At 42.1% G+C, this 22,473-nt stretch overlaps 3 protein-coding genes across 4 annotated transcripts in view; 2 read left to right on the top strand and 1 right to left on the bottom strand.

The window, feature by feature from the left end:
- MED12L (mediator complex subunit 12L) overlaps positions 1-22,473 on the bottom strand; it is a 201,523-nt gene that overhangs the window by 133,905 nt on the left and 45,145 nt on the right.
- On the top strand, positions 433-5,635 carry P2RY14 (purinergic receptor P2Y14). Its single transcript, XM_048507097.1, has 2 exons — positions 433-481; positions 4,608-5,635. Exons 1-2 carry the CDS (start codon positions 445-447, stop codon positions 5,633-5,635), a joined length of 1,065 nt encoding a protein of 354 aa, XP_048363054.1. The 5' UTR covers positions 433-444.
- On the top strand, positions 9,969-22,409 carry GPR171 (G protein-coupled receptor 171). 2 transcript variants are annotated; one of them, XM_048507098.1, is made up of 4 exons: positions 9,969-10,060; positions 14,836-14,969; positions 19,169-19,289; positions 21,302-22,409. In XM_048507098.1, exon 4 carries the CDS (start codon positions 21,357-21,359, stop codon positions 22,356-22,358), a length of 1,002 nt encoding a protein of 333 aa, XP_048363055.1. In that variant the 5' UTR covers positions 9,969-10,060; positions 14,836-14,969; positions 19,169-19,289; positions 21,302-21,356; the 3' UTR covers positions 22,359-22,409. The 2 variants fall into 2 exon arrangements, with proteins under 2 accessions (XP_048363055.1, XP_048363056.1); XM_048507099.1 differs by lacking the exon at positions 9,969-10,060 and having other exon boundaries at positions 14,252-14,969.

The raw sequence follows: 22,473 nt of genomic DNA, 5'->3' as shown, positions 1-22,473 counted from the left end.
ACAGTTGGCTACTCAGACAGCCAAAGAAAACGTATTCCTCATTCGACCCCTTCAAAATCTTTGTAACATTTTCCACAGAGCTCAAAATGACTGCAGCTGAACTCTTGTGAACCATTTTTCAGTACACTTCCCAAGTTACTATAATAGCTATGACTCTTTTTTCTTGGAGTGTTGTTTTTAAAAAAAAGATTTCAGCTTCAGAACATTTATTCTTTTGGCCAAGGTCTGCAAATTTGTCACTCTCACAAGCTGTTCAGATCTGCCCCTTGTGGAAGTATAAGGAAGCTGCCTGTTGCTGCATTTGACATTTAATCCACACACTGCAGCTGTCAGACTCAACTAACAGTCCAATTTTGGAGCTAAAGTAGCAGTTCCCCAGTCTATAAAGGCTGATGCAGGAAAAATAGAAAGCGTTGCTTCTACATTAATTTGAAGGCATATTCAATGGCTGTTCTTCAAAAGGCTCCTGGACAATCTGTTGGTAAGTAAATGCTGCATTTTAAAGAAGCACTGGAACTTGGTTTTCGTTTCTTTGACAAACTTTCACATCTTATCCTCAACTAAGTTTATCCTCACACTTTATCCTAAGCTAAGTTTCTCCTTCTGCCCTCTGGTCTACATTAGCAACAGGCATCTAACACATCTCAAAATGTGCCTGTTCTAATAATGAAATATATTGGTTTGGTGGGAAGTGTTTCACAGTTGCATTAATCTCTCTGCATGACCAAATAGTAATTTATAGCTGCTCAATAGATGCATTAGGATAAAACACCGAATTTTCAGCTAAACTTTAAAAAAGAGTAAAGGGAGTTTCAAATGAAATCAATATTTCTTTTTTATCATGCAACAGCTTTTTTTTTAAGGATGGGCATATTGTTCTGTATTGCAGGACTACTCTGGAGACGTTTGTGGTTCTTTCTCACTGCCACAACCATCAGAACTGTAAGACAAGAAACTGAGCTCTTTAAAAATTAATATAAAAACTATCAAGTTCTAGAAAGAGTCAAAGAATAGCCACAGCCAAGAATTTGGAAACTCAAGAAATTGAGAGTTCTGGACAGCTGACTAATAGAAGATACACAGGGTGCAAATCCAGCTAAAATTAATAATTTGGGAGCAGAAGCAATATGATCCTCAAGCAGGTGGATCCTTTCTCACCCATCTGCTAAACCCTAGGAAGACTGAATGTCCTTAAGCACTGGGCACTGGATTAATGTGCGAGACAGGCAATCAACTCCATACGATTTGGGGAAAAGGTAGTTCCCAGAGAGTTGCAGATTTCTTCTTCTGTTTCCCAGTTGGATGTGGCTTTAAGGAGAGAGTAAGAGATCCTGTTCTATTTCTCCCAATGTCTGTGCAGAACTACCACCCCAATCCACAGATTCTCTCAATGAACAGCTGGTTGAATTATGTACGTGACAGCTTGCAAGTTCTCTGCACATTCAACTATGAAACAGAAGATTGGTACTTAATGGGTGAATGAGTTAGAAAGGTGTGTAAGCTGATAAGGGCAGAAGAATTCAAACTGTTTAAAAAGACAGATGTACACTATTCTACTTGGGACATTTTAATCAGTGGTAAATCTTACAAAACTCAATTGACTTACTTCATTATATAGACAATCATACAACTTCTTCTAAGGTAGCTAGCATAGTTTGCAGAGTAACATATCTTTTTGTTAAATACCACCATTTGCAATGATTATTTCAATGTATACTTTGTTTTACTCCAAGCACACTTCCTTTTAATACAAGAGCAAGCAACAGACTTCAAGTTAGAAAGTTCTGCTTGCACCAAGAGGACGAGACAGCACAATGGGGAACTGTCAGCTTTGAGGGCAGAGGCGGGGGGCGGGGGGGGCTGGATAATAGGAAGTGTTCTACCAGATGAATAATGCCAGGACCAGAGTGGATGAGTGGATTTGCTCTTAAAGAAATAAAAAAATAGTCTAATGTAAAACATAATAATTGAAATTGTTTCAGTTTCAAAACCTTCAAGATTCAGCTGGTAGAAAGAAACTCTTTGTAGATGCCTTAAGTAAGGAAAATGGTTAACACGTAAAACTATTTTCAAAGGTTTCCATGAACACAATGAAATGTAACAGAGTTTGGTGCAATATTTCTTCAATCTCCTTAGTTTTCTGACCTCCGAAACTAGAATTATACCATAGTCACCCCAGTTTCTCTTCACTGTTCTTCCATTTTTGGTCCTAGGACATTGTGTCAATTATTCAAGAGGACTTTTCAAAACTCCATGCCTAAAAATGTCTTCCATAGTGTTGAAACTGCTTTTTGTATATGTGGATTCTTTCCTTCGACAAATCATCAGAGGTGTAACAACTAGGAAAGGAATTGCTGTTCTTTGCCTCAATTCAAGGATGCCACATGAAAATTAAACATGCAATCAGATGCTAGTAAGCAAATGGTTTCATGATCAGTTCAAAATGCCAGTGTTATAATATAACAACTGAAAATGAACAGGAGTATGAACCCTCAAGGAATTGTATGGGGCATCTATTTCTTCTTTCCCCTCCCTGTAAGCTTCCAAAGAATCTCCCCTTTTCTTGTTTCCTTCTCTCCTTCCAATCTATCCTCCCTCCAGCTTTCACTCCTTCCCTGCCACCCAGCCTTTCTTTGTAATGCAGATTCAAAGCAGCTGAGCTTACATCATTCTCTTCTCTTCCATTTTATCTTCACAACGGCTTTGTGAGGTAGGTTAGGCTGAGAGTATGATACTGGCCCAAAGGCAGCCAGCAAGTTTCTAGAGCAGCGTGGTGATTCAAATCTCCCAGATCCTAGTCTGAAACTATTAACATCATACTAGCTTTTGTGCATGGGTGTGACTGCTGTGACTGCTGTTGAACAGCAGCAAGTAGCCAGCCCTGTGAGAGACATGCAAGTCATGTAGTAGTCACTGACTTGGTGATTGCTACCAAACCTGACCCCAATGAAGCCTTCTTCAAATGCCAAAGCAGCCCTGGCAGCTGCCCTGCACCTCATCCACCTCTTACTGAAAAAAATTAAGACTACAAGTCTCTCAATAATGTGTGGTTGCCTAGCAACTGCCACAGGTGGTACTTGATTCTTAAAGCTACAGACATTACTTCTTCTTCTTTTTGGCAGGATTAATTTCTCCCCTTTTTAAAGATCTGAGATGTTTCTGCAAACCTAGGTTTGTAAAAAGATGTGTCTTGTCTATTCATAGCTCATCTTTCCAAATTTAAGTTTTTCATAGATTGGGCCATTAGATATATTAATCTTGCTAGTCACCCTAAGCCACTGCTACAAAACAGTCCTTGAATTAATACACTTGCAGCAAGAAAAATTACAACCATCATCAGAACATATACATTAAGGGTGAGCAGATTCTCACACTGCATTTCACAGAAGGTTCAGTACATTTAATATAAAAACCTCCCTCAAGGTTGGTGAGATTTGATAGAGAATGTATTGTCGAAGGCTTTCACGGCCAGATTCAAATGGTTGTTGTGGGTTTTCCAGTTGTTGTGGGTTTTCCGTGGTCTGGTAGGTCTTGTTCCTAATGTTTTGCCTGCATCTGTGGCTGGCATCTTCAGAGGTGTATCACAGAGAAAAGTCTGTTTCACACTGTGTCTAGTGAGAAGAGAATGTTTAGTGGAGTATATATTGTCCATGTCCCAAGGTGGGGAACCAATCAGTAAGTATTGTCAAAGGCTTTCACGGCCGGATTCAACTGGTTCTGGTGGGTTTTTCCGGGCTGTGTGTGGCCACACAACTCAAAAAACCCACCAGAACCAATCAGTAAGTGTTTGGGTGGAACGTGCTATGCAAAGGTGTGGTTCAGTGCATTGTACTGCAGTCTATTTACATTTGTAGTCGCATGAAGCTTCAGAATGCTGTTAAACCCTTCGTCCATCTAGCCCTGTCCTGTCTATGATGATTGGCAGCAGCTCTCTGTAATCTCAGGCACCTCCTACTTGGAGAAGCAAGGATTAAACCCAGGATTTGGGGCTGCAAAAGATATGCTCCAGCAGAAAGTCATAGCCTTTCCCCATCTACAACTAACAAGCATTCACCTGTTTAAGTCTGAGAAATGGGTACATGGGCCAAGAAATACTGATACTCACAAATTAATGTGGGATTGCAAATATCAACATTTACATGTGAATGTCAACGTTCATGACATTTTAGAAATTCACTTAGAGAAACCGTGTATAAATGATAAAAAAGCAAGAAAACATCTTATATTGCTATCTATAAAATAAATGAATTTGTGGGCAGGAAGAGATCTTAAGAATTGGAGCCACCCGTTAAGGTACCCCAATCAGGTAATGTTGTCTTGCTAATGTTGTCATGGATCATGGTGTTGTAGCATTTCTAAACTGCCATTCATAACAAATATTCATCTGGAAAGGGGCAAATGTGTCTCTCGAGGAAGTAAGGGATTATTCATGTTGAAAATATTCCAAGAAATATATTTGCTTGAAGTTATACTCACCAATTTGCACCAATGCTCAGCACTGTTATTTCAGAACATTTTTAGTTACCCACTTCAGTAAATATACTCTCTTAAAATAGAGAATATAGAAGCAATTTTTTTCTTTACTGAATTCTTCTCTCTGATTGTAGGCACCGACAGTGAACCAAGAATGTGGAACTCAAACAATATCAGTTTAGGAAACCCCTGTAACTACAGTGCAGTAATAACAAGACAAGCCATTCCGGCGATATATGGTTTCATCTTTATTGGAGGGATCCTACTGAATGGAGTAGCCGCCTGGGTCTTCCTACACATCCCTAGTAAGACAACCTTTGTTGTCTATCTCAAGAACATTGTCATAGCGGACCTCATCATGAGCTTAACATTCCCGGTCAAAATTCTTGCTGACACAAAAATTGGGCCTTGGCAGCTCAATGTTATTGTCTGCCGCTTCTCAGCTGTTCTTTTCTACCTAAATATGTACATCAGCATCACCTTGTTTGGGCTCATAAGCATCGACAGATGCTCCAAAGTTGTGAAGCCACAGTATGTCACCACTATTCAGAGTGTGCGCTGCAGCAAAGTACTCTGCTTATTAGCCTGGGCCCTACAAATTCTGGTGTCACTTCCCAATATGATTTTAACCAACAAAAGCCCCACCAAAGAAACTTCAGGACGTTGTATGAAGCTCAAAAGTGATTTGGGATTACAGTGGCACACTGTTTCAAACTACATCTGCCTAGGAATTTTTTGGATTGTTTTTGCTATATTAATAGTCTGCTACAGTTCTATTGCAAGGAAAATATACATTTCCCACAAAAAATTCAAAAGAAACTCCACAGCGACAAGGAAAAAAACCAATCGGAATATTTTCATTATTATGCTGGTATTTATCATCTGTTTTGTCCCCTATCATATTGGCAGAATCCCATACACATTAAGTCAAACTTCACCAAAGTACAGCTGCCAGTCAAAAAAGCCACTGTTCTACATGAAGGAATTCAGCCTAATACTTTCTGCTGCAAATGTTTGCCTTGATCCTATTATTTATGTATTCCTATGCCAACCATTCAAAGAAAGGCTGTACCAAAAACTGCACCTCAAGTTGAAGGCTGAGGACCTGGAGAACTCTAGATCAAGAAGGTCAAATGCAGTTTGTGAAACTGTTATTTCATAACCATTGGTAGCCAAATATACTGTCAAGACTGGGATGTGTTGTACCAGTTTAAGGAGACGTGCATATTGTGGCAGATTTGCAGTCACACATCTCTGTTTCAGCAGACCCATGCTACTGCCCCTACACTGTCCCCTTTCCCCATTCCCACTGTCTGTTGTTGGTTCAAGAGTGGCTGTTGTAGTAGTATAAAACAGAAGCCCAGTTGCACCTTAAAGACCAACATCTTTTAGTATGAGCTTTCATGAGCCAAAGATCACTTTTCAGATGCAATGGAAAGAAAATCAGTTTCCTCATACGGACCCAGAAAATTATAGAAAGGGAGGGAGAAAGAGGAGGAGCTAGGTAAAAAAAAGACCAGGGGCGATTCCGCACTGTCCAAACATCCTGGGTTGAGCAAGGGAAATATCCAGTTTGGCCAAAAAGTTCAAAATTCTAAAGCAGGTTTGTCCCACAATATCTCCCTCATCCTGAGTTTTTCAAAAAAAAAATTGAAAAAGTCTTTTCCCCAAATCCCACACTGAATCACTTCTGTGCGAAGGTCCCGAGAGCAAAACCGATTTATTTTTCCTACCCCGCCACCTAACCTTCCTGCCTTACATCATGTCAGTTTCATTTCTGCTGAGTTGCAGCCCACCCTTCCTGAAATGTTCCCCCAGCAAGTTTTCTGCCCTTTGACAGCTCTTCCAGGAGCCAGGCAAGCAAGCACATGCGAGAAAGCACGAGCCCTCACCCCATTCCAGCTCACTCTCACCAAGCGCCACTAGCCGAGCCGTAGTTAGCCCAGTCCTGCAGCTCCCAGTTCACATTCCCAACGGGATCCTGGGAAGGGAGGGGAGGGGTGGGGAAGTGCCTGCCTGGCAGGATGCTCTCATTCCATGACAGCCCCAAAGACTATGTGGATGGGACATAGTGTTCTGCCCAGTATTGGTCAAAAGTTTTTACTTTGTATAGCACTGCATCAGTTCCTTTCCAAAGCTGGAGAAAAGGAGGGGAGTGTCCTGCTTGGTTTTCCTGTGGTTGCTGTGGATCCACCAATCAGAAGCATTGCCTTTGTGGGGGAAGAGCCAATCAGAATGCAGCACACCGGGGATGCTCGAGCATGCATGCTGCTTCTGCATCGTAAAAACAAAAAAAGCCAGACTCATGCGAAAGAAATCAGAGTATCTCCTCCAGTCTTAACTCAGTTCCTTCACATAAACAGGCACCCATGCAAAAGGAGAAACTTGGATAAAATAGACCCGGATTTTTAAATACCAAATGTAACCTGGAATAATTATGCTGTGTAGAATCAACCCGGGTATTCTACATTAGGTGCAGTTCTCTGTATCAGGGACTTGAACAACCTGGGTTAGATAACAAATAGTGAGAGATTTTAGAGTGGCGGTTTTAGACACTCCCATGCAGCAAAAGAAAGCAAAATCGCAATATAGTAAACTAACTAAGCAAAAAGTCTAAAATAGGAGAGCACTAACTGACTTCCCAAAAGGATTATGGTATGATTACTATGTTAGAAATGGCCTATTAACATGTGAACTATTGGGTTAGCAGAAATTATGAGTGAGGAAATGCGTTGTGGGCCATTTATGTTCTTGTGATCTCCTTCGCACTGAGCTTACATTCCCTTCGAGTTGGATTTCAGGTTATACACATATTGCCCCCTCTTCAGAACTCACTGTGCTCTCAGATCAGAGAATCCCCATGGTTTTCAAAACCTTTACAGTGCAACTTTTTCTCTCCTCTCAGGGAAAGATCACTGAGCATTAAGCTTTCTCTGGGTTTTCTGGCTCCTCCCTGTTTTCCCTTGCCCACACAACAGCAATGTTTCCCACTCTTTGGACCAAGATTTCAGAACAAACAGAAGGACGTTTTTAATGCCTAAGGTCTATCACTGGAACAACAGACCCTAAAACTGACATGAAATTGACCAGGTCTAGCAAAGTAGCGCTAGACAAAGGCAGGGGGAAAAAAAGCAACAGGCAACCTCCCCAAATGGAGGTTGCATGGAACAAATAAGGAAGCAGCGGATAGGCAAAAAGGTGGATCGGTTCATCTACAGTCATTTTGTAGCAGGAGAATCCCCATGCAAACAAAAAAACTGCAGGAAAACCCCACTGTGAAGCAAACAGCCATGGGGTAAGTAGTGCATGCATAAATAAGCCAAGATGATGAAGTGTTCCTGGAGTTAAGTACATCTGGACATAATCTCAGAGTAATGCAAGTTTTTAACAGGGAAAAACTGCCAAGATACCAGTGGGTGGCTGATTTAGTATCATAACGAGTTGCAATGTTCTGGTTAAGACACAGAACTACTTCAGAATAGCAAGTTAAAGCGCATCGGTATAACAGCTGAGATTTATTTTTAATCTTTAATAGCCATATCTCAAATGGCATTAAAAATTATTATATGTATTGGCCTTCCATCCAGAGTAATGATCAAGTCCTCGTATGCTTAGGGCAGCCAGTGTTTCAACAACATTAACTGGTCCCTAATTTGGACTATTTTGGAAACATCACTCATGTTTCAAAGTGGATTTGCCATGTGTAACGAGAGAATATTGCTCAAAAAAACAGAATCTAACCCCTCCAGAACAAGTCACAGTGTTCTTCGAATCATAGAAAAGGTATGAAATTTAGATTGGTTTGCACAATTGAAGTATCTAGTCTGCCCAGATACATAGACATGGTTTAGTGTCTACCACACTCCTGGAACAGGACTTTAAGAAAATTGACATCTGTGGTTTAGTTAGAATCATAGAGATGGAAGAGACCCCAAGGGCGACACGGACTTAAGGCAATGGAAATGCCCTCAATGGGGCACCTACCCCAGTGGAAGGACAAATCTGCTGGCACCAGGCTGCTGTAGGGCCCTGAGACAACTGGCTGCAGCCCAGCTCTCTGTCGGTGCTTCCCTGCCACCCCAAGCTGCATCAGAAGATGGGGGAATCCCCAGGGGTGGAGCTGACCTTAGACAGCTTCCACTGCTGGTTTAATCCCCTTGTGCCAGCGGAGCAGGATTCAGACATGCACTGCAATTTTCACAGCGCGTCTCTGCTGACCCCTATGTGGGTGTTGAAAGTGAAGGGTTTTTTAACTTTTTGGGCTGGCCGAACTGCAGGAAAACCCTTTGGAGTGGGTGGAGTGGTGCTGGAGCAGTGCCATCCCCACCCACATGACATCTCTGGATTGGGCTGTTAGTTTGTCAGATAAGTGAATTTCTCAAGTTTCTCTGTTCAAAAACTTTCCTATTCATCTTCATCTTCTCACCTTTCTTCGAATTCAATTCAGTCCCACACACTGAATTCACATTAGAACAGTGGTGGCGAACCTATGGCACATGCAAACAGAGTGCCTCCCCCGCCCCATATCTAGGCTGGCCTGGGCCACTGGGCTCGATTATTAGCATTAAACCTAAGACCTAGTTTTGGGGAAGCAGTGTAGGTAATGCTGTTAAGTGCTGTTAAACCCCACTGATTTTCATGCGAAGAACTAAAACGCGATCCTTTACCTGGGAGTAAGCTCGGTTGCTGGCAATGGGGCTTGCTTCTGAGTAAACCCTCCTAGGGTCGTGATCTACCCATTGGAAGAGTTGGACAGTTGCTTCAAAGCAAAGTCACCGACTACCACCAAGCTTACTCCCAAGTAACGCACACCTCGGAGGCAACCGTTTTTTCTAAACTAAAACCTCAGTATTCAGGTTAAATTGCCATGCTGGCACTTTGCGATAAATAAGTGGGCTTTGGGTTGCAATTTGGGCACTCGGTCTCGAAAAGGTTCGCCATCACTGCATTAGAAGATTCAAATCATGCAACAGCCTGCATAAAACGAAATGGGAAAAGTAACCTCTGTAAACAGGTTTCAGGTATTCAAAGAACACAAATCCAAATATCAGCTCTCCTTAGTGATGCAGACTCGGGCTTAATTGAAGCTGATGAGGCAAAAAAAAAAGCATGTACAATGTTGCAAAACAATGTGTTGGTTAAACTGGACTTCTACCTGTGCAAATCTTAATTACCAAGCCACAGATCTCTGATGTGTTAACTAAGCACACATTGTTTTTTCTGCTTGGGTAACAGGCCAGTTGAGACATGATGGTGAATACATGCAAAGTCATATGGATAAGTTCTTTTGTCTCACCAGCATCGCACTGAAATCATGTTTCACTGGTTCCTGTTTCTGCTCTTCAATTTGGTAAAAGGAAGGCAGCTGAAGGTTAAACTAATAATTTATGAAATTATGCTTCTTCCCCTTATAAAGCCCACAACATGGCTGATACTGAGTTCTGACTAAATATGGCAAGGGAGGTTTACCCAGGTATCTTCAGGATTGTGGACTTCTTCAATATGTGTCCAAGTGAGATCGGCAGTAACCAGAAGCTCATAATGGAAGTAGAAGTGAACCAGCTACCTTTCTGAGGGAGGCAGTCTGGTGAGTCATATTCCATGTGCAATATTGCCCTTGCAAGTAAAACAGGGCAAATGTGTGATTTGTGTGGAGCTTGGTTGGAAACCATCACAATTTGCTTCTGCATTTCAGTTCTTGAATTTAATTTTCATGGCTCCCAGTCAAAGCTGATGCTTGCCAAAGCAGGGGAGTGAACACAGCCATTAATTTCACCAAGCCATTTCCATCAGTCCTTCCCTCAGCTCTACTAATACAAAGCTCCCATTTCACTCTGGCACCATGCTTGAAATCCCTTCCAACCAGTCATGATCACAAAATGGAAGTACTGCATTCAGATACAGCAGCGGTGATGAACCTATGGCACGGGTGCCAGAGGTGGCACTCAGAGCCCTTTCTGTGGGCACGCCTGCACAGAGTTCGTCAAGTGGGAGGGCAGAAAATCACCCCACACACACACACACACATCTAGGCTGGCCTGGGCACGATCCTTTACCTGGGAGTAAGCTTAGTTTCTGGCAATGGGGCTTGCTTCTGAGTAAACCCTCCTATGGTCGTGATTCACCCATTCGAAGTGTTGCACAATTGTTTCACCAAGCTTACTCCTGAGTAACGTGCGCCTCGGGGCCAACCGTTTTTTTCTAAACTAAAACCTCAGTATTCAGGTTAAATTGCTGTGTTGGCACTTTGAGATAAATAAGTGAGTTTGGGGCTGCAACTTGGGCACTCGGTCTCGAAAACGTTCGCCATCACTGAGATACAGCGTACTGTTATGTTTAGAGCTGATTCATCAACAACTGGTGGAAGGAAGTTAATCTTGCATTAGGAAGTGACTAGAGTTTTGTTAAACCTGCTGGCCAAGAAGGTTGAATGGGGAAGAAAGTACTTCATAAGTGAAGACAAAATCCATCTCAAGGTTAAGGAAGACACAGAAAGTCAGTGGTACGCCTGGCAACTGTGAGAATTACTCACTTGGGAACAGTATTTCAGCAGTACCAGAGTAATCTACCAACAGATTTTAAGGGTAATTTACCAACAGATCTTAAAAAGGGCTAAAGAACTCCTTTCTTCTGGAAGAGTGGGAGGTAAGGAGCCCCAGAGGGTAGTATGTTCTAGGAAGGAGCAGTGCTGGCTAAGAAAGGAAAATGTGATTAATTCTTGTGAAAAATACTTAAGTGTAATCCTATAGAGTTACTTCAGCATAAACCTAATGATTTCAGTGGGTTGGAGTACCTTTCCATGGGATTACATTGTGAAACACCTCCCTTGAGATTACACTGTGAAGCATAAAGAGTTTGTTCGTTTATCCTATTCATAGGCTGTCCTTCCCCGTGTGGACTCAGGGCAGCTTCCAACATGAAAACATAACAATACAATCAGTAAAGCACCTCAATTCATCCTATGATATGCTAATACAATTTATCCAGATGGTGTAAAAACTTCAACAATTAAAACATTCATATCAGTGTAAGAAAGGAAAGGAACAGAACAATTAAGGGGGAGAAGGGGCAACAGAAGGAGGACCGCTGGATGGAATACCATTGCCTCCTGAACCATAGGCTTGGTGGAACAGCTCTGTCTTACAGGCCCTGTGAAATTGTGTCAGGTCATGCAGGGCCCACATCTCATCTGACAGAGCATTCCACCAGACTCGGGTCAGGGCCAAAAATGCCTTGACCCTGGTTGGAGACACCCAGACAGCCTTAGGGCCAGGGATCACCTGTACATTGTTGTTAGCTGAGTGCAACGCTCTTTAAGAGACACAGCAGGAGAGATGGTTCCACAGAAACGGTGGCCCCAGACTGTTTAGGGCTTTGAAGATAAGGCTCATTCTGCACATGCAGAATAATGCACTTTCAAACTGCTTTCAGTGCTCTTTGAAACTGTGCGGAATGGCAAAATCCACTTGCAAACAGTTGTGAAAGTGGTTTGAAAACACATTATTTTGCATGTGCAGAAGGGGCCTTAGTTGTAGCCAAAGGTTGTCTGTGGAAATCATTTGGACACCTTCAGCTTCAGGTAATTTAAAACTAGGTGACTTCAGGTATTCCTGAGAAGAGGAACTGGCTCCATTTTAGATCTAAATCAGGATGATGCATCCCCTTTGGAAGGAAAGCTGCCACGCTTGTTTTAGAATCACCAATACTGAAGTCTGTTTGGATGTTTAGAGTTTCACAGCACATCTATTTTAGCGGATCTTTTGTTAAAACTTACAGCCTATCCAGTTCCTCTTTTGGTCAACAGTCTACATTACAGAACTGAAAGCAGAGGAGAACAGCAACTCTTTTTTTCTCATCAAGTCACATCTGATGTATGACAAGGCAATAGACATCCAGAGTTGGTGTGTCATTGCCTCCCTCTGTGTCACAACCCTGGTATTCCTTGGAGGTCTCTCATCCAAATACTTGACAGGTTTAACCCTGCTTAGCTTCTGAGATCTGAAGCTAGCTTGGGCTATCCAGATCGGGGCAGCAACATTTAGATACACAAAAATAATGACATGGTTTATCCAACTAATCTTTGCTCCAACATGTTAAAACCTGGTTTCAGATCAATCCGAACACTGCCACCATAAGCTTTATGGACAGACACCATAAACTGGGTCAAGACTAGTCCGGGACAGGATAATGGAGATCTTAATCTATATACTAATAGCAAAGTTGGTCAAATCTGAGGATACTTAATTCCAGTGACTGGACCTGTAAACAGGCAAGACAGACCTTTCTATAAACCTGAAAAGGCCTGCAAGACAGAGCCGTTCCACCAGGCCTATGACTGAGGACAGAAATAGTAATTTGGCAGCAGAGAGGGCCTCCCTGCCCCCTTCCTCCTGCCCAGCTTGTTCCCTTTTCCCTTCCTCTCCCCCAGCTATAGTCATGATTGGTGCCTATGCCTACATTGGATGTATTTTGATCTCTGTACCTTGTAAGCTGCCCTGAGCAGGAAGAGCAGTCTAAAAATTCAACAAAATGAACAATAAATAATGGGCCTTAGGTTTGTAGAAAAATCTGAGACATTAAAAAAAATCAAGGGATTTTAAAAAACCCAAAATGATAAAAGGAGTCCATGTCACTTTAAGTAATGGATTCTGTCAGTTAAAAGGCAGGGTAATTTACAGGGCTATGTTGCCCTTTGAAAGAGGACTTATCAGGGCCAGGCCTGGCTAGGATTGCCAGCTGCAGGTTGAGAAATTCCTGGAGTTTGTGTAGTGGAATCTGAGGAGAGCAGGGATGGGGAGGGGAGAGACATCATCTGGATGTTATGCCAGAGTTCACCCTCTGTAACAATTCATTTTCTGTAGAGGGACAGATTTCTGCAATCTGAAGTTCAGCTGTAATTCTGGGAAATCTCCAGGTCCCATCAAGAGACTGGCATTCCTATGCCTGGCAGTAACCTCTGGATGACTTGATACCACCTGATTTGCATGACTCAACTAGGCCTGATTGCTTTCTACTACTAAACAGCAGCCACCCTATTGAAAGCCAGTGTTGTAGCTGCTAAAGCTTCACAGTAGAATTTGGGAGAGCCAGTTTTGAATTTCCCTCTTGCTATGGAAGCTCACTGGGTGACTATGGAGTAGTCACATACTTTTGCCCAGCCTATCTCACAGGGTTGTTGTGCAGATAAAAAGGAGGACAGGAGAATAATGTAAGCTGCTTTGGTTTCCACTATGGAGAAAGGTGGGGTATTAAACAAACAAACAAAGAGGCTGCTGGGGGGTGGGGAGAGGAAAAGCTAAATATAGTGGGGCAGATAAAGGTAGGTTGGCTGTTGGATGGGAAGAAGGTAGGGTTACCAACCCCAAGGTAGGAAATACCTGGAAATTGTGAGGGGCGGAGCCTGTGGAAGGTGAGGTTTGAGGAGGAGAGAACCTCAGAATGCAGTAGACTACACCCCCCAAAAAAACAACCAAGTTCCTTCATGAGAACTAGCGTTGCCAACCTCCAGGCGAGGGGTGGAGATGTCCCAGAATTACAACCAATCTCCAAATGAGATAGATCAGTTTCCCTGAAGGGTAGACTCTACAGCCTTGTACCTTGCTGAGGTATTTTTCCTCTCCAAACCTCACCTTCCAAGGCTCTACCCAAAAATCTCCAGGAATTTCCCAACCTGGAGCTGGCAACACTAAGGAGAGAAGGAACCATGAAAAGTGAAGAGTCTATGAGGCCTCCAAGAAAGGGGAAGTGGTGGGGGTGGGCGAAATGAGATCCTCCCCTCCAAATCCTTGCAGGTTCCCACTTGTATATTTTAAATGTAATCCATTCCATTAATAGGACAGTAAATAATGGCTGCCTTGATCCAATACAACTTATACCATATCCTTAAAAACAGCCTGAACAAATTCAGCTAACCCACATGGGGTAGAACTTACATTCACTCAAAGTGTTCCAAAGGGAAATCAAGATACCTTTATATCTCTTTTACCTGCATACCTATCTATATTCCCAATCTGAGTGTATAAAAACATGCTAAAAACAGTGGATTTTCACTTTTTAATGTAGAACATTATATATACCCCACCTTTCTCCCAATGAGTGTCACTCAAGGCATAAGATAACAAACACCAAAAAAATCTATTATATAATTAACACACATAACGAAAAACATATCATTATAATTTATTAAAGTACTCTGCTCTCTTCTGCCCCTCACCGCCTTTTGAAAAAAAATACAACTTTACAAATACTTTCCTTGAGTAGTTCTTCACTGTTTAAGAAGTATACACCTTTAATTTCTAGTTTCATTTACGTCAACCGGCTCATTTGAAAACCACAATATTTTTTTCTCTCATACAACACAAGCTAAGAAGACAGCTAGAAAAATGGCATAACCAAAGTGTCGGAGAGGAAAAAGAAGCACGTCATTGGGCAATGAGTGGACGATAATAGATCTAGATGATTTGTTCAGCACTTCAGATACTCCAGCAGCTGATAAGGTACGTAGTTTTTCATTCCTTTTGAAACATCAGTGCAAATAAGAGGCAGTATAAATATCTATAGAGCAGCCCTTATAGTCCAGACTAGCCTGACCTTGTCAGATCTTGGAAACTAAGCAGGATCTGTAGATGGATGGGAGACCACCAAAGACAACTGGGGTTGCTATGCAGAGGCAGTGAGGCAGTGGCAAATCAGCAGTGCTCTTCTGCCTTAGAAACTCCATGAGACGGAACTTTATACAGGTAATCATGAGTGAATATGTGAATCGATTTCACACTTGTCCTTTATAAAAGATTACAAATGCACTGTGCTGGAAGTAATGGTGGTCATTGCAAAGGCCACCAAGGATTTGGTTCTGGGAACTAAGGAATCACAGTGTAGTTTTTGCTTAATAGCATCAGCGATTGTGTGTTTTAACAGAGCGAATATGGTATCCAACCGTAATCAGTTTCTTTATAGCCACACATTGCAAAGCAAGCTGTACACACAATATGGGATTATCTCAACGGGGGGGGGGGTATTCCAGATATAGGTCAGTCATTTTAGGGATGGTATGTGTCCACTAACAACAATTTATTAAGACTAATGATCCTATGTAAGGTTAATCTTATCAGGTCAAACTACTGTTAGACATCTCAAAGTAAAGCCTTAAATTGAAAGGAAGAAATTGTGCAGGACACAATTGTGAATTTAATTTTTTTAAAACATGTTGCACATAAACTGTGGATAGGAATGATAAATAAATGGAAAATCTTATTTTAAGGCCAAATCTTACACTTTCCATGCAGTTTGGCTACAACACAGTATCATAATGGAATGAATGTTTAATCTGCTTTCCACATTCCAATGGAGAAATTATGTCACTTTGTTGCTACAAAAATAAAACATAGGGTCACAGCTCATTAAACATTAACACTGAGAGTTTCAATAGTCTTGAAAAGGCCTCTTGATACCATTCCGCTTTGCGGCCCACACGTATCTTCCCTATCATATCTTCAGTTTACATCTTATTTCCTCACTCTTGTTAGACTGGTGCTGTTAAGAATACTCTTAAGACCCAAATCAGATCCATAAAGGCAGCTATTACATGTATTATGACACTGGTGCAACGGGCAAGGTTTCTAAAAAAAAAGTAGAATATAAGTCCACCATCACAACAGAAGACATCAGCCTAACAGTTTAGTTCTAAATTGCACTGAGCAAGAAAGCACCTGGCCTGGGCTATTCAGTGAATAATTAAAAAAAATTGGATTTTGTGCAATTCTCTAACACCCTGTTCCAACGATACCTTTGTGAGTTTTGAGTTGAGTGATTAGACACTATCTAAAACTGCATGTATTAATATTATAAAAGTGGGTTTTGCTTATTTTTGTTCAAAAACTATTATATGTGGAAAATGAAATGATCAAAAGTCACTTTTCACACCGTAGCGATTAAGTTCTAGGATTTTGGATGATCATTCATCCGCTAAATTTGGTTGCCCTTTCATTAATGTTTGTTCGGCACAACTTTGGCAGAAGGACAAATGTAGGTGTAGAAGAAAGCTGTACAGAAGGAGGGTGAGCAGAAGTCCACAAGGCTAGAATAATATGAGTAACTGCTGTTTAAAATCAAAGGGATTGTGTAACTCGGAAAGACTCCATGATGCCCAATGTCCAATCTAGTTTAGCCCTCACTTCTCCCTGCAAGGACAGCAAGAGGCAATTCAGTATACCCAGAGTTGTTCCACTGTAGCAGGTTGTTCATAAGTATCTGGCAGGGATAAGCTGGTTTCACTAGAGCTGTAGACGTTGTTGCCTGAATAACAATATGGCTTGTTTAATCTCACATTTTTATTCCACCATTATTCCTTGCTCTCAGAATGGTGGTATGTGTGTTGGAACTCATTACAAAACAGCCTACCCTTTAAAAGGCTTACAATTAAAATTAAAAATTAGTAAAAATGCAAGTTTATGTAAACCTCTTTATCCCACTTGAAATAGTTATGAATATAATTTTGCCAGTGTTTACAATTCAGTGACACTTAACCTAAATGTCTGTTTCCTTCTACCCTACATTGTTCAGTTCTGTGTCCTGTAGATCTGGGTGGTAAAATATGATTAAAGGAAGCTGAGACCTAAGTGTTTATCACCTGGGACAGATTACCCTGCTTACATTTCTTAGAAAAGTTAAAAATATTCATTGCTTCCTCTTCAGAACTCATATTGTAACAACGGTTGCTGCAAAAACAGCACTGAAATAGATTTGACTTATAATAATTCAAACATCAATAGATACTTTTATGTTAACGTTTTTGTGTAATAAAACCTTTATCTATCCTGATTCCAGACATTACAATCCACTAAAATTATATATAGCAAGTTCAGCAGTAAGAATACCATTGGTACATTTTGCCAGTTCTCAAAGAATTTTGCTAACTTCCAGTTCACATCTGGGCACCTGCCGATGCTGACTTTTAAAGCCTTAAATCATTTGATACCATGGTATCTTCAGGATCACTTTTCCCCAGATGATCCTGCCCATCAGCTAAGTCATCAGAGGTCCTACAACAGCCTTTGAAAGTAATTCAGTTCCTTTTCTGTGTCTACACAGCAACTGCAGAACTTCCCCCTAAAGAATGTTCACCTGGTACCATTTCTAGGCACTGTACACGGACTTTTGTTAACTCAAACCTTTGGTGGGTATCTCTCCCCACGCCATGCTGTAGTTTTTATTGATTTAACTACTGTTATTTTAATCATTGTTTAATGTATTTCCATGATTGTTCATGTATTTCAACATATTTTGAGTATGGCACCAATATAGTGGCACTTATTAGAAAACTAGATGACAGGGTTCTGATCTCAGGAATTTACAATCCATCTTTATAAGAAACAACAAAATGAGGAGGAGGGAACCAGAGACAGGGACAAATACACGGGGATCATTCCACTGACATACACTTACATATTTAAAATGCTTCCATCCCAGTACATAAACTCCTCAATAGAACAAAAGTCAGTTAACACAGAATAACACAGAAGAAGAAGAAGAAGAAGAAGAAGAAGAAGAAGAAGAAGAAGAAGAAGAAGAAGAAGAAGAAGAAGAAGAAGAAGAAGAAGAAGAAGAGGAAGAAGAGAAGGAAAGGAAAGAGAGAAGAAGAAGAGAGAGGAGGGAGGGAGGAGAGGTTTGGATTTATATCCCCCTTTCTGCTCCTGCAGGAGACTCCAAAGGGGCTTACAATCTCTCCTTGCCCTTCCCCCTCTCCCAACCGAACACCCCTGTGAGGTAGGTGGGGGACTAGAGTAGAGTGGGAGCTGAGTAGCCCAAGTGTGCAGGAATCCAAACCCGGTTCCTTCAGGATTCTGAAGATACCACCGAGCTCTTAACCTCCTAAGCTTGCACTGTTGGCATAGGAGGTTAAATCAAACTCCAGTTCCTCCAGAGTTAGATACCACAAGCTCTTAACCTCCACACACAATATGCCACTTTGTAGGCGTAGGAAGTTAAAACTTCGTGTATCTATCTGGAAGGATCTAGAGACTGATTCTCTATCTAATAAGCCCTGAGCTGTGGAGGCTTATCTGGGAATTCCAGATTAGCCTGGCACACTCTCCATCACATGCCAGCTGGGGTGACCTTGGGCTAGTCACAAGCTTCTCGGAACGGCTCAGCCCAGCCTACCTCACCAGGGTGTTTCTTGTGAGGGGGGAAGGGCAAGGAGATTGTCAGCCCCTTTGAGTCTCCTACAGGAGAGAAAGGGGGGATATAAATCCAAACTCTTCTTCTTCAATTGATTGACTTCTGTGTAGTTTTATTGGGCAGGGGGAAACAAAGAGGTTGTGCTGAAACTTTCATGGAAAAGCTAGTTTCTGAGGAGGGATCTGAAAGTAAAGAGGGGAAATGGTACCAGACAAGAGTTCTGGAAGGTTATTCTGAGCATCAGGACAGCTGGGGGAAAGATGTGCACCGCATAGTGCACCACAAACTTCCTTAAACCTCTCACTGGCATATTATTCTAATAATAATCCTTAGTGTTTATATAGTGCTTACAGTATTTATTTATTTCAGTAAATAAAGAAATTTATTTACATTGGCACCATCACCATATAAGCTCCTTCACTCCATACACATATTCAACAAAAAACAGACCAAGTGGGAGAACTGGCAACATCTGAACAATACCCAGGCTGGACATCTGTCCATTCCCTTTTTGCAGCTACCTCAAACCTGAGTTTGGCCTTTAGCCTGCGACGCCGTGTGGGCTGGGTTTGGAAGGACCAGCAGCATCCCAGGACATTCCAGTGGCCCATTATCAGTTTAAACTGGCAGGACGGATTGTAAGTATATTGCTATTTATATTTGTACTGTTTCTGTATAAGCTAGAGAGCCAGCAAGGTGTAATGGTTAAGAGTGGTAAACTCTAATCTGGAGAGCAGGTTCGATTTGCCAATCCTCCATATGAAGTCTGCTGGTTGCCATTGGGCCTGTCACTGTTATCCCAGAACTCTCTCAGCCCACGCAAAGGCAGGCAATGGCAAACCACCCCTGAATCAGAGGTGGGATCCAGCAGGTTCTCACAGGTTCCCGAGAGTAGGTTACTAATTATTTGTGTGTGCCGAGAGGGGGTTACTAATTGGTGATTTTGCACCGCGTGATTTTGCCTGTATAGTTATGCCCCTCTTCTCCAGCAGTAAGCGTGCAGAACTTGGAAAAGCAGTCCTAGCAGGAGGTGCACCAGCGTGCATGGCAGCCTGGCAGCCTCGCGTGCATTAGTTTCCCACCCAAGGACCGGTGCAGCAGCTGCGTCCTTGCCACAGCCCTGCCCCGGAATGCCCCGCCTCCGGGAATGCCCAGCCACACCCCCGTCGTGCCCCGCCCAGCTTCATTGGCAGCCTCACGCGCACTGAGTTTAGAATCCCACCACCATGGGAACCTGTTACTAAAATTTTTGGACCCCACCACTGCCCTGAATGTCTCTTGCCTTGAAAACCCTAGGGGGTCACCATAAGTCAGCTGTGACCTGACTGCACACACCACATGTTCATGCTGCTTTGAGTCCCCTACTTTGGAGAAAAGAGGGACAAAAATATATTTAAACAAATAATTCATGAATGTGCTTGTCTGACCACAGAGCATTAATCAAAGGTAATGAATTCCTGTGTCAGGCATACTTTTGTAAAATTATAGGGGAAGAGATCTCATTCCCAGTCAAAAATTTAACCCAGGCCCATCAATCTCAAATATCAGGACTACTTTCATGTGTTACTTGGGAGCAAATGCATCACCCTATGATATTGCAAAGAATTTTTGTCATATTCCCATAAAGGTGTACCTAGCCATAAAAATTCATTTTGTATTTGCCAGTGCTGAATTTCAATGGTATATCAGTTTAGCACACACCCACTAACAACACAAGGTGCAGTTTTCAATAGTTAACTTTATCAGCTGATCAGCTTACGAACTGAGGAGCAGTTGTTCAAATGAATAAATTGCTGAGATTCATGCAGACTCAGAGTAAAAGATGTAAGCGAAAATTGCTTAAACGTGAAGACAAAAATACTTATACATGAATAAAGAGTTCCAGACAGCGACGAAAGATAAATTGTTTCATTTTTTCTGGTTGTTGTGGGTTTTCAGGGCTGTGTGGCCATGGTCTGGCAGATCTTGTTTCTAATGTTTCGCCTGCATAATTTATGCCAGCGGAGGCTCGGGGGCCGTTCGCATGCTAGCGTGTGAGCGGCCGGCACTTCCCCCTCTGCTGGAGAGGCGGCTCTATACGGAGCCGCCTCCAGTCGCCCCCCTCCACTCACCATCCCATCCAGCATCATTCTGGAGGGCTGCTGCGGACCAGCCGTCACCGGCCTCCCAGAGCGACGCTGGATGGGGTAAGAAATCGTCTTCCATCGAAGCGGCGTGATTCGCGTTAAGCCAGCGTGAGCGTACTGTTTTTTGAAAAGCCCTCGCTCATTGAACCTTATATTGCATTGAAGCGAGGTTTTCAGCGGCTTCACACCACCCGGGAAAAGCCAGGACGGCTGCTGCTTGAAGCAGCAATGCATCCTGTGGCTGGCAATCTCCCAGGGACCGTGTTTTTTACCATCCACCAGACGCCAGTCTGCGCTGTCGCGGAGAAAGGGTCAGTAGTAACAGGGCTTCCCTCGCCAGCGATACCGCGACAGCTCAGAACTTCCACAGCAAGCAGCGACTAAAAATCCAGCCATGAAAGCCTTCAACATTACATTGTTTCATCTGTCTTGGGAACAGTTTCAGGACTGATCATGAATCTAAAAAAATTACACAGGATCAATCATTCAAGTAAATTCATTTATTCCTCTTTTATTCTCTATAGGTTCTGTTCTTTCAGACCAACACATATATTCTGTCTGTTCCATAAGATTCCTAAGATGCCCTTCCGCAACGTTTCAACCTGCACTGTTTATCGTGACATGGTGCCCTTTACCTATTTTTATTACTTGATTTTCCTTACCGGGTTCATTGGGAGCTGCTTTGCGCTTTGGACCTTCATCTACAAAGAGCAGAATCGCAAGTGCATGAGCATCTATTTAATTAACCTCCTCACGGCCGATTTTTTGTTGACCCTAGCCTTGCCAGTAAAAATCATCATCGATTTAGGAATTGCTCCTTGGAGACTGAAAATATTCCACTGTCAAGTCACAGCTTGCCTCATTTATATCAACATGTATGCATCTATCATCTTCTTGGCATTTGTAAGCATGGACCGTTGCCTTCAATTAATACACAGATGCAAGATCTACCGTATTCAAGAGCCTGGGTTTGCCAAGATGATATCAGCAGTAGTATGGATAATGGTTCTCTTTATCATGACACCAAATATGATGATTCCAATCAAAGAAATTCAAGAAGTGCCAACTGTGGGTTGTATCGATTTCAAAACCAAACTGGGAAGAGACTGGCATGTATTTACAAATTTCTTATGTTCTGCAATATTTCTAAATTTCTCAGCCGTGGTGCTGATTTCCAACTTCCTTGTAGTCAGACTGCTCTATCAAAACAAATACAGTGAAAACTTCAGAAATGTAAGGAAAGCTTTGGTGAACATACTGTTGGTCACTGCGAGCTACATTATCTGCTTTGTCCCTTACCACATCGTTCGCATCCCATATACTCTGACTCAAAGCAAAGCTATAACCACTGACTGCTATTTGAAACAATCACTCTTCAAAGCAAAAGAATCAACCCTCCTGTTCGGAGTGTTGAACCTGTGCTTTGATCCTATTTTGTATTTTTATCTTTCAAAGACATTTAGACTGCAAGTGAGCAAGACTATTGGATCACAAAAACTGAAAAATAATCTCTCAGAAGAACAGCAAGGAGTGCAAGAAGAATTGGCACAGCACTGTGATGTTTCAGATGAGAGGCCATAGGCCTTTCCACATGCTCAGTTTATTGCACATTAAAAATGTATTTCTTCCTCATTTTTTTGTGCACAGTTCTCTTATCTTTCCTCTAGGTAGAGACTGAGGATATTATCTGATCACT

This window comes from Sphaerodactylus townsendi, linkage group LG08, assembly GCF_021028975.2.
Source record: "Sphaerodactylus townsendi isolate TG3544 linkage group LG08, MPM_Stown_v2.3, whole genome shotgun sequence".
Classification (NCBI taxonomy): Eukaryota; Metazoa; Chordata; class Lepidosauria; order Squamata; family Sphaerodactylidae; genus Sphaerodactylus; species Sphaerodactylus townsendi.
The sequence above is the reverse complement of the archived record's forward strand: the minus strand, read 5'-3'. Positions and strand labels throughout refer to the sequence as shown.

What these genes read in the sequence shown, in the direction of transcription:
- P2RY14 (XM_048507097.1), top strand. Translation starts at nt 445, where the DNA reads ATGGCTGTTCTTCAAAAGGCTCCTGGACAATCTGTTG. An exon ending in GGCTCCTGGACAATCTGTTG is followed by an intron (nt 482 to 4,607) that starts GTAAGTAAATGC and finishes CTCTGATTGTAG; the next exon opens with GCACCGACAGTGAACCAAGA.
- GPR171 (XM_048507098.1), top strand. Translation starts at nt 21,357, where the DNA reads ATGCCCTTCCGCAACGTTTCAACCTGCACTGTTTATCGTGACATGGTG.